Below are 10,329 nucleotides of genomic sequence, written 5' to 3' on the forward strand. Positions count from 1 at the left end.
CCGCAGGCTGATCGCCGAGGGCCAATCGGCTCCCAGAGCCCACTTGACTGACAGCACCGCGCGCCAACGCCGGAGCGCAGAGCGGGAGGCCGTGAATCGCAAGGGGGCGGAATTCCAGGGCACTAACCCGGAACCGGTTGGGGACTCGATTCCCATTGTGAGGCCAGACTTGGGGCGGGCCCTCAGTCAGAATGGCAATACACTCCGGGCCAATGGGTGCGCCGCTTCGAACGAGTGGCATCCGCGCTAGCCAATGGGCGGCGGCAAGGGGGGCGGGCGAAAGCGGTGGGCGGGGCACCCATGAGGGATCTTTTTTTTTTCTAACCCCTTAGAGGCGATCGGGCGGAGGTGCCGCCGGGGTCACAGGTGAGCCGGCGTGTCCCGGGGCGGCGGCGGCGGCGGCGGCGGCTCCGCGGACGGTGGGTGCCCTCGCCGCGGGGAAGGTCCCAGCGGGGTCTGTGGCAGGTGCGGTACCCCCCGCGCCGGCGGTGGCCCTGGATCTGCGTGGTAGCGGGACTGCGACTCCTGGAAGTGGCAGCCGACCGGGGGCGGGGGCGGGCGGTGCAGAGGGAGGGCTGCGGCCGCCGGGCTCCCCGCGCGCCCTGTCCCGACTCTGCTCCATCCTTCCTGGTCCCCGCACCTGCCGCCAGGTGCGGCCGCTGCGCTGCGCGGAGCCTGCGCCACTTTCTCCAGGGTGGCCTCCGGGAGGCTTCGTCTCCCCCGGTGCTTCCCCGCGGCCCTTACCGGGCGGCCCCTGGGCAGGCGGCAGGTGTATCATTCCGGTAACAGGTGGCTTCGCAGTAAACTTCACTTATTCACCTGCCGCAAGTTTCAGAGAAGAGCATCCTGTTGGGCGGGGAAGCGAATTTCCTCTAAAAACATGTGGGCGCGGGGAAACGGGGGGCTTGGGGAAGTTTGGATATTTTGTGTTTTTTTTTTTTTTTTTTTTCTTGAACAGACTAACGAATTTACAAAAAAAAAAAAAAAAAAAAAATTTTTTTTTTGTACCCAGAATTGACAATCTGATTTTCCTTGGACCTCTTAATTCTGTCTTATCACAGAGTATTTAGGAACTTCATGCTCAAGTGTTAGTCCTTGAAAAAACAGTATTATATCCAGGTAATAATATACCTTTGGTGGTACGTCTTCACAAGGATTATGTAAGTGAACGACATACCTATTTCCAGCCAGGAAAGAATGATTTCAGTGGTCTCTGTTGGGGCATGCAAGGTCTGTGGGGCTTTTAGAGGTTGCACCTACCAGATTACCTTCTGCAAAGACAGGGAACACAACCGACATAAAAGGGGGGAGTATTTGACATATAAAATGGCATCTTTAAACGTTCTGTGAGATGTTCCATCCTCAGCAGTGGGAATATGTGCCTGTCACGTAGTAGGAGCTCAATAAATATCTGAGTAAGTTACTGGGTAATGGATGACAGAAACCCAAACTGTGTTGTAGGAGTATCAAAATATACAGGAAAGAACAGGAGGGGGAAAAGTCCTGCAAACATAGCTTTGGTTCTATCTGTACAAATAGAGCTACCAAATTTCAACTCAAGGGGCACTGATTTTGGTATTTTCTTACATTAATCAGAAGATGTCAGGTTTTGACACAGTTAACTGTCTGGAGATCTAAGATATATTTACACAGGAACAGTGTTGTGCTAAGCCATATCCATACTCTCCTATAGCATTTATAACACGTATTCTATGTGGCTGTGGTTAGTTTATTCATCTAATCTCCTATTGGTGAATATCTGTATTTTTAGCATGCTTTTACCTTAAAACTTTGCTAGCACTTTTTAAATGGTTCAAGAAGCTGCATAAATGCTCTGAAACATCCTATACCTTTTGGAAACAAAAAGGCATCAATACATTGTATTTAATATAATAAGGAATTTGATATTATTATAGCTCCTTGTTCTGTTTTTAGGGACATCTCACCTGCCGATTTCATACTAAAAATATGTCTCTGATAATCTCCTTACTCCTCTTTGGTCCATACAGACTATGGTAGCAACACAGCCTTTTTACTTAACGTTTTCTTTTCATAGTTTTGGTAGCTTACCTTCCTTGAGTGATTTTCTTTTTCACTTTCTATCCTTTCCCATCCCCCATCACCTTATTTTAAGTTGTATTTGTACCTCCTGTTTGTTAGGCACAGTGTTATGTATTGAGGACACAGCCTTTGGAGCAAGTCGGCTACCATCTCCCAGACCCCATTAGTGCTGGGCCAGATGGTAGAGAAGGCAAAAGCCAAGTTACCACTTCAGTAATTCTCTGGTGTGCTGTGACATGGGTACTAAGGAGGAGCATTTTGGGACTGGTGTAACAATGTATAAATCAGTTTGCTTCAGTCCTTTTATATAAATATATAAAAAGACAATATTTCTATATAAATATAAAATATATATATATGCAAAAAGATAAATAAAAATATGTTTAAAAGTTTGTGACTCTAGAACCTCCTAAGTACTCTTCAGGGGCCTCTAGAGGAATACTGAATACTTGCCCAACCCACTGATAATTTAAATTACACAAGGGTACTAATGTAGGCCAGAGTAAATTAAATGTGATCCCTTAAAATTACAGGTGTCTAGAATGTTCACTAAATGGACTTGGAATCAAATGTGAACAATCAAATGTGAAATGTGGTTAGTTTTTGTCAAGTGTCCATTTCCTAGGCAGAGGGGACTGGGTGCACAGAGGCTCAGGATGGGAGAAGGATGATTCTGGGTGACTAGAAGCAGTGGGGAGGAGAGAGCACACCCAAGGAGTGGAGAAGTAAGTAGGGGTCAGGGCAGGAGAGAGCATGCCCCAGGAGTGGAGGTGGCGGGGCAGGGGGTGGGGTGGGGGCAGCATGCCCTGGGAGTAGAGAGGCAGGAGTAGAAGAGAGCATGCCCTGGGAGTAGAGAGGCAGGGGTAGGAGGAGAGAGCATGCCATGGGAGTGGAGAAGCAGGGGTTGGGGGAGAATGAGGAGAGAGCATGCTCTAGGAGTGGAGAAGGGGGACAAGGGGTGGTGAAGGTGGCAGGGTGGCCAGTGGCACTCCGGGGCCAGGACAGCTGCCCAGATGAGGGCAGGGGGCCACCGATGGTACCGGGGCTGGCAGTGGGGCTGGCAGAGAGGGAAGGAGAGGCAGTGCTGAGTCAGATGAGAGGTGTGTGCTTTTTCCTAAATCCTGTGTGCATCTCATGAGGGAAGTCCTGCAGAAGCTGCAGGCTGATGGATTTGCACTTGTTTCTCTCCAGGAATTATTCAGCCTGCCTGTGCTACTAGATGAGTGGAAAACTCTGATTTGAACAAAGTGCCAACAAGAGATTGCCCTTGATTCCTGTGCTTTGTAGCATTTCTCAACTTTGCCCATCTTCTCTAAAAACTCTGCATTTAAAGTTAGGAAAATGAAGCAGTTGAAAAGGAAGAGGAAAAGCAATTTTAGTGTTCAAGAGACTCAGACCCTTTTGAAAGAGATTACAAAACGGAAAGAAGTCATTTTTTCCAAGCAGCTCAACACCACAATCAATGTGATGAAGCGGATGGCCTGGGAGGAGATTGCACAGTGTGTGAATGCCGTCGGGGAGGGAGAACAGAGGACCGGGACAGAGGTGAAGAGGAGGTACCTGGACTGGCGGGCGCTCATGAAGAGGAAGAGGATGAAGGCCAACATGAAGCTGGTCGGCTCGGGGTTTCCCCTTCCCACATCTGACTTAGATGACTCGCTCACTGAGGACATCGATGAAAAGATTGGATTCCGTAGTGACACAAATTTTGATTGGCAAAATGTGGCAGATTTCCGGGATGCAGGTGGATCCTTGACTGAGGTCAAAGTGGAAGAGGAGGAGAGAGATCCCCAGAGCCCCGAGGTTAGTATGAGCCTGGGAATCCTCTTTCTTCTCACACCTTCAATTCTAGGAGTTTATGACAGGCCCGGAGCAGTGAAGTGCTCTGTCATTCAGGTGACTTAAAAGTAGTACCTGACACTCATTCCATTGTTCTCTCTTCATGTCATTCATCTCTCTTTGAACCAAATACACTTCTCCTACTTATATATACAGGTGACCCTTGGACAACGGGGGTAGGTGCCGGGGTGCCACCTCCTGCTCCCTGGAAAAGTGATGTATGAGGTTGGACTCCCCCAGAGCTTACCTACTGGGAGCCTGCTGTTGACCCGAAGCCTTCCGATAATAACACAAGCAGTCGATGACCACGTATTTTGTGTGTTTTATACATTATATATTGTATTCTTAAACAAAAGCAAGCTGTAGAGAAAAAAATATTAAGAAAATCATAAGAGAATACGTTTCCAGTACTGTCCTGTATTTACGAAAGAGTTTGCATCCAGGTGGACCCGCACAGCTCAAACCCTTGTTGTTTAAGGGCGGAGCCTATGAGTGACGTTTGTCATTCATTATAAATAGTTTTCAAAACTCAAAATAAGTGGTTTTATATGCTTGCACAATCCGGAAACTTGGTAAAGGAAGTGTTTAGACAGATTAATAACCACGAAGTAGAAATACATACTGAGTGTGGCTTTTTCCTTCTAGTTTGAGATCGAGGAGGAGGAAGAAATATTGTCGTCCGTCATACCGGATTCCAGGAGGGAGAATGAACTTCCTGATTTTCCGCACATCGATGAGTTTTTTACCTTGAACTCGACGCCATCTCGGTCTGCCTACGATGAGCCCCACTTGCTGGTGAACATTGAGAAGCAGAAGCTGGAGCTGGAGAAGCGGCGGCTGGATATCGAGGCCGAGCGGCTGCAGGTGGAGAAGGAGCGGCTGCAGGTGGAGAAGGAGCGGCTGCGCCACCTGGACCTGGAGCACGAGCGGCTACAGCTGGAGAAGGAGCGGCTGCAGATCGAGCGAGAGAAGCTGAGGCTCCGGATCGTCAGCTCTGAGAAGCCGTCTTTGGAGAGTGAACTTGGCCAAGGCGAGAAGTCCCTCCTGCAGCCACAGGACATAGAAGCAGAGAAGTTAAAACTGGAGAGAGAACGCTTGCAACTGGAGAAAGACAGGCTGCAGTTTCTGAAATTTGAGTCAGAGAAGCTGCAGATTGAGAAGGAACGCTTGCAAGTGGAGAAGGAGAGACTCCGCATTCAGAAGGAGGGGCACCTGCAGTGACTTGGTTCCTGCTCATCCAGCAAATGTATGGGAACCGGGGATATTTCTGTATATCGGGTCATATAAAAGTGGTTGCCAGATTAGCTCTGTTGTTTTTCCTGTCTCATGTCTGTGTTTTCAATAGGAAGAGGATAGTTGTGTGGGGGTTACTGTACACTTTAGTAGATCAGCGTAGAAACTGCGTGCCCTAGCAGAAACTCTTGTGCTGCACTCTCTGAAGTAGTATCATTACGTAGAGTCTTGTATCATCTGTGCACTCAGTTGACAATTATATCTACGTAAAATTCTAGCTCGAAATTCTAGCTCGGTGGTTCTCATCGGGGTGGGAGGGTGGTGATTTTGACCCCTGGAAGACATTTGGCAATGTCTAGAGATATTTTCGGTTGTCAAAATGGGGCCGTGGAGTGGGTTGCCACTGGCATGTAGTGGGCAGAGGCCAGGGCTGCCCAGCTGGGTCCTGCTGTGCCTGGGATGGCTCCCCGCTCCCAAAGTACCCAACACAAAACAGCAGTGTTGCTGTGGTTGAGAAACCCTTTCCTAGCCTGGCTGTGCACCTAGGTAGTTGGTTTGTAGTTTCAAAGTACTAAAACCTCATATTTAAGTGGGTAGTTACTTAAATGGCCAAAACTTTTCACTATGTAACATTACGTGTGGTGTACTGAGCTTAGGGCGTGATGAAGACAGTAGGTATTGTGTCCCTGTGTTTGCATCGATAATCTGAGACGGCAAACAGTGCAGGGAATATCCGAGACTGTCCAAAATGGGTCACTTTGGAAACTGCATTCTTCAAGCTGTTGATGCTTTAGAAGCAACACTTGTCGCTTAAGGCTTAGTTCCCTTTTTTTTCTTTGGATTCATGGTCTTAGTTTAGGTGGGAAAATTGTGCTTCAACCATGTATTGAAATCGTACTGTAGGGGATCCCTGGGTGGCTCGGCAGTTTGGCGCCTGCCTTTGGCCCCGGGGCGCGATCCTGGAGTCCGGGGGTCGAGTCCCGCGTCGGGCTCCCGGCATGGAGCCTGCTTCTCCCTCCTCCTGTGTCTCTGCCTCTCTCTCTCTCTCTCATAAATAAATAAATAAATCTTTAAAAAAATAAAATAAAATGAAATGAAATCGTACTGTAAGTGAACGGTTGGAGGTAGTAAAAATGGTACCAATATAAACATGGTACTAGTAGTCCATGAGCTTGAAATGGACGAGGGGTTACCTTTTAAATAAATCATAGCAGCTGTGTGGGGTGGGAGGAGAGGCAGGGAGGGGAGGATGGCATCTGTGCCCAGTGGTGTGATGATGATGATAGCTGTGTGTGAATGGATTAGGGACACACCTGTCACATGCTGACCCAGGCTGTAGAACAGTTCCCGAGAGTAGTAGTAGTCCTAAGTCTGAGGCTCAGAGAAGGAGCACCAAGTGAAATCGTCATGTGTTTTGCCTCTCCCTGAGAAACCAAGTTTGAAACCAATCTTTAGTCCCTGTTCAGAGACTAAGGGCTTGCTTTTAACCTGGTGACTCGCCTCAGGTCCACCGCAGCTGTGGTTTCCACAATCCTGGGGTACTCACACACGCGCTACCCTTGAGAATCGCTGCACAAGATCACTTTGTAAACTCTCTGGTTTCCAGGACTGACAACGTAGCTTTAATGCATCTCTTCTGCTGAGAGACTACCTGGATTCTGCGTTTGTTCCTTGTTAATTTAAGAATGTCTTGAAACTGTATGTGATATCTGAGTAGGGATCTATAAGGAAAACATATACTTCTACTTCGTTACCTTGACCTTGAAATAGTGTTATTTTTCTACAACCAAAATAAATGCCTCTACCGTAGAAATAAATTTGCCTATACTATGTGAAAGTTTATCATTTCCAGTGCTGATCATCGGTGTGAGGTTGAGGGTTTTAATCCTGGAAGAGAGCCTGATCCGTGAGTGCGGGCACAGGGCCTCACATCAGGTTAGGTACTGTGCTAGGTGCTCTTCACACATGGTTTTATTTACTCTCCAAATTAACTCTTGAGCTAAGTCATCCCTACTTCTATAAGAAAGGAAAAGGATATACCAACACTGACCCAAATTTTTACCCCAGGGGCGCGGAGGAGAAGGGTGGAAGTTTGTGGGTGCAGTTGTAAGGGGTGCTTGTGACAGTAGCTTTGCTGTGGGCCGTGTGTGAAGAGCCCTGTAACTCACCCTGTGACTTGATCTCTTGGTTCATAAAGTGGGCAGTAGGAGACCTGCCCTGCTTCTGCTTCATAGTTTGTTTTAAATAAAACAGTGTATCAATTATAAAATGCTACTTAAGTGCGATGAGTTATCAGTGTTTAGATTTAAGATGAGTAGATTTTAATTTCCTAGAAGCAAGCGTTAAGAGAGCCAATACATTTTTGGGTGGAGCACTCTTAAGTTCCTAGAAGAGATTTTTTTTTTTTTTTTTTCCTAAAGCAGCAGCTCCTTGTCTTCCAGGGCTCTGGCTGGAGAGCCTTGGGTCTCTTCCCCCTTTCCGCAGTTGTGAATGGATTGGGTTGATTCACTCCAGTAGAAAACTTGATTGTTGGGTTTCTGACCAGCAGGGACCCTGGGAACGAGCCCTGTGGGTTACCACTGCTCTGTGTAGACCACTCTGGCACTCGGAGCCTCGTTCCGCTCATGGTTTTAGAGGCAATGAGACTGAGCTCTGGGGTGGTTCTGATCTCAGCTGGGTTCCTGTGGTCTGCAGGACGCCAGGTGTGGTTCAGCTTCTGTGGGGTGACTTAGCTTTCCTCATGGTGTTTGATCCTCTAACCAAACAGCTTGGGCTTGGTTGAGTGGGGATGGCAGGAAGTCATCAGAAAAGTAGAGATGCTCCAGGTGCCTCGAGGCCAAGGCTCAGAACTGGCACTTCACGTCTGCAGCACTGTATTTGCCAGAACATCACAGGACCAGACTAGAGTCAAGACTGAGTCCACCTCTCCACAGGAGGAACCGTGATGTTGTTCTGCAACAGATGGGGATACCCAGAGGGATGAGGAATTGTGGCCGCTTTTATCAACTCCATACCCATTCTGGGTTGCTGGGGACGCTCCTGACAGCAGCAGTCTTGCTAGCCCGTCTGGCTTTGCATATGTCCTGGACCAAGGTACCCTGGTATGGATGTTAAACTCTATGGTCATCCTGCTCATAAGTATGCCCTGTGTAAAGATGCTGAGTTAGAAAGAAGGGGCCATTAATTTGCAGGAAAAGAAAGTATTCTCTCAGGCTTTTTCTTGCAAATTAAACACTTTGTCTTTTAAACGGAAGAGAATTCTTGCTTCTCTCATTTCCTACCTCGTCTGTCCATTTTATACTACTTTGCTTCCCTCTTTTCATTCCTTTACCTCTTCATGTTTTGTCACTTATAATCCTGAATAGAAACACAAATCATACTGCTCTGAGAATATTTTATTTTAAATTAACAACTACCTTTTCCTACCTTTCTGGCTTTCACTGTTTTGTTTGTTTCAAACTCAACATTTTTCACTGCGTCTCTCTACATCTTACTTCCCCAAAAGTAAATTTAATTTTTAAAGTTATGTAACTTTTAATTTGTCAATGCTTTCTAGTCACTATTCTCAGACCAGAAGTCGTACTTTCTAAAGCTCCCAGAATACTAACCTCCTGTTTGCTTTTCCAGTCTGTAACTTCTTTTTGACCTGTGTGATCCTTTATACACATACGCACCAGATGGGGTTTTAAGCAGTGCCTTCGTTAAAACCCAGATGGGGCTGATCAAATGAATGACTTTGAAATTGGAAAGAGTTTAGCATATGTACAGCTAGAAGACAACCAAAGGAGACCCATCTTTTGGGGGGTAAAAAAAAAAAAAGCTACATTGGTTACTGATGTATCAAAAGATTAACTTACCACCCTCCACAGAGGCCTCATGACCATGCTGTCTGCACTGAGACCAGGAAGACATGAGAAATAACAATGGTTATAAAATTTGAATTTTGGTAAATAAGTTCTGAGAAGAACTTTCTCAATGAATTTCATCAGGAAATACTTTTTTTTTTTTTTTTTTTTTTACCATTTATCTTTCAGATGTGACCCATTTGCCTTTAAACAAATTAGTAAGTTGAAATATAAAGTCTATCCATTCTAATGTCAATTACTATCAAATCTAAATTTCCAGCTTCCACCTCTGACTGAACTGTAATCCTGCATTTCCACTTATACAGCACCTCATCGTGTGCATCCTGCTGTTGTCTCGAGTGCCTGATGCAAGCCAGACCCGAATTCCCCAAGCCGTCTGGCCTCTGTAGCCTCACAGGTGTGCTGGCGGTTTGGGCTGGAAAGTGCAGTGGGTCCTCCTGTCTGCCCCCTTCAGACACTTGCACTTTGATGCCTCTGCTCTGTCTCCAGCCTCCTGGCTCGTCCTTAGCACAGCAGCAGTTGCTGTCTCAACTCCAGATGCTTCCTTTCTAATCCTTCTTGCACAATGCTTCCAGAGTAGATTTCCCCAAACACTGCTGTCGTCATGTCCTGAGAATTAACAAGACATGAAGCAGTAGAAGAGAGTTCTAGAAAGACCACAATTCTGGTCTCAGCGCTACTTTATCTGCTGGGTTGTGGCTGGCTGTCAGGGCGTCAGAGCCTCATTCTTCTTATGAATCAGCTCAAAGATATTAGAAGTTTGTCTTCCCTTTCACGAGTCCTCTATTTCCTCCTGCATCAAGTGTGATGTCCTCAAACGTCCTTTGTCCTGTTTAAAACATTCTTGTAAGGTCTGTTTGCCAAGCTGTCCTCCAAATATTTCATGCATTTTTCTTCCCGTTGCTTTCACCCTTGACCTTTTTGTTTTCTATTCCCAAGTTACCATCTGCAGAGCAAAGCATCTTCAGTTTCAGGGACTCAGTCATTTTTACAGCTCTCAACCATTATTTCAAAATACTGAAATTAGTTTCACTGACTACAACCACAATATTTTATCACAGGAAAAAGCTGGTATCTTTACATCTTTCAAAATCTGAAGACCTTTTGAACTAAAATGTTAAAACATCAGTCTGCCCAGCTTGTGACTCCCCAACCAAAGAGCGGGCACAGGCGGCCAAGCACGTATTCTGTGACTCTGTCTGTTTGACCCCATTGTATACGTTTGCACGACAAATACACTTGGCTTGGCCCTCCTTCCAGTTTCTGAGCTTATGGTACTGTTCGGAGCATTCTCTTTCCCATTAAAGGTGACCTGTGTCCTAACACAGAG

The 10,329-nt window shown here is 46.5% G+C and overlaps 1 protein-coding gene across 3 annotated transcripts; it reads left to right on the plus strand.

Moving 5' to 3' along the window:
* Positions 1-277: 277 nt before the first annotated feature.
* Positions 278-6,950, plus strand: MSANTD4 (Myb/SANT DNA binding domain containing 4 with coiled-coils). Of its 3 annotated transcripts, none has more exons than XM_038536332.1 (3): positions 278-419; positions 3,253-3,864; positions 4,546-6,950. In XM_038536332.1, exons 2-3 carry the CDS (start codon positions 3,403-3,405, stop codon positions 5,119-5,121), a joined length of 1,038 nt encoding a protein of 345 aa, XP_038392260.1. In that variant the 5' UTR covers positions 278-419; positions 3,253-3,402; the 3' UTR covers positions 5,122-6,950. The 3 variants fall into 3 exon arrangements, with proteins under 3 accessions (XP_038392260.1, XP_038392259.1, XP_038392261.1); XM_038536331.1 differs by having other exon boundaries at positions 281-366; XM_038536333.1 differs by having other exon boundaries at positions 333-465.
* Positions 6,951-10,329: the final 3,379 nt, after the last annotated feature.

This window comes from Canis lupus, chromosome 5 (assembly GCF_011100685.1).
Source record: "Canis lupus familiaris isolate Mischka breed German Shepherd chromosome 5, alternate assembly UU_Cfam_GSD_1.0, whole genome shotgun sequence".
NCBI classification, from domain to species: Eukaryota; Metazoa; Chordata; class Mammalia; order Carnivora; family Canidae; genus Canis; species Canis lupus.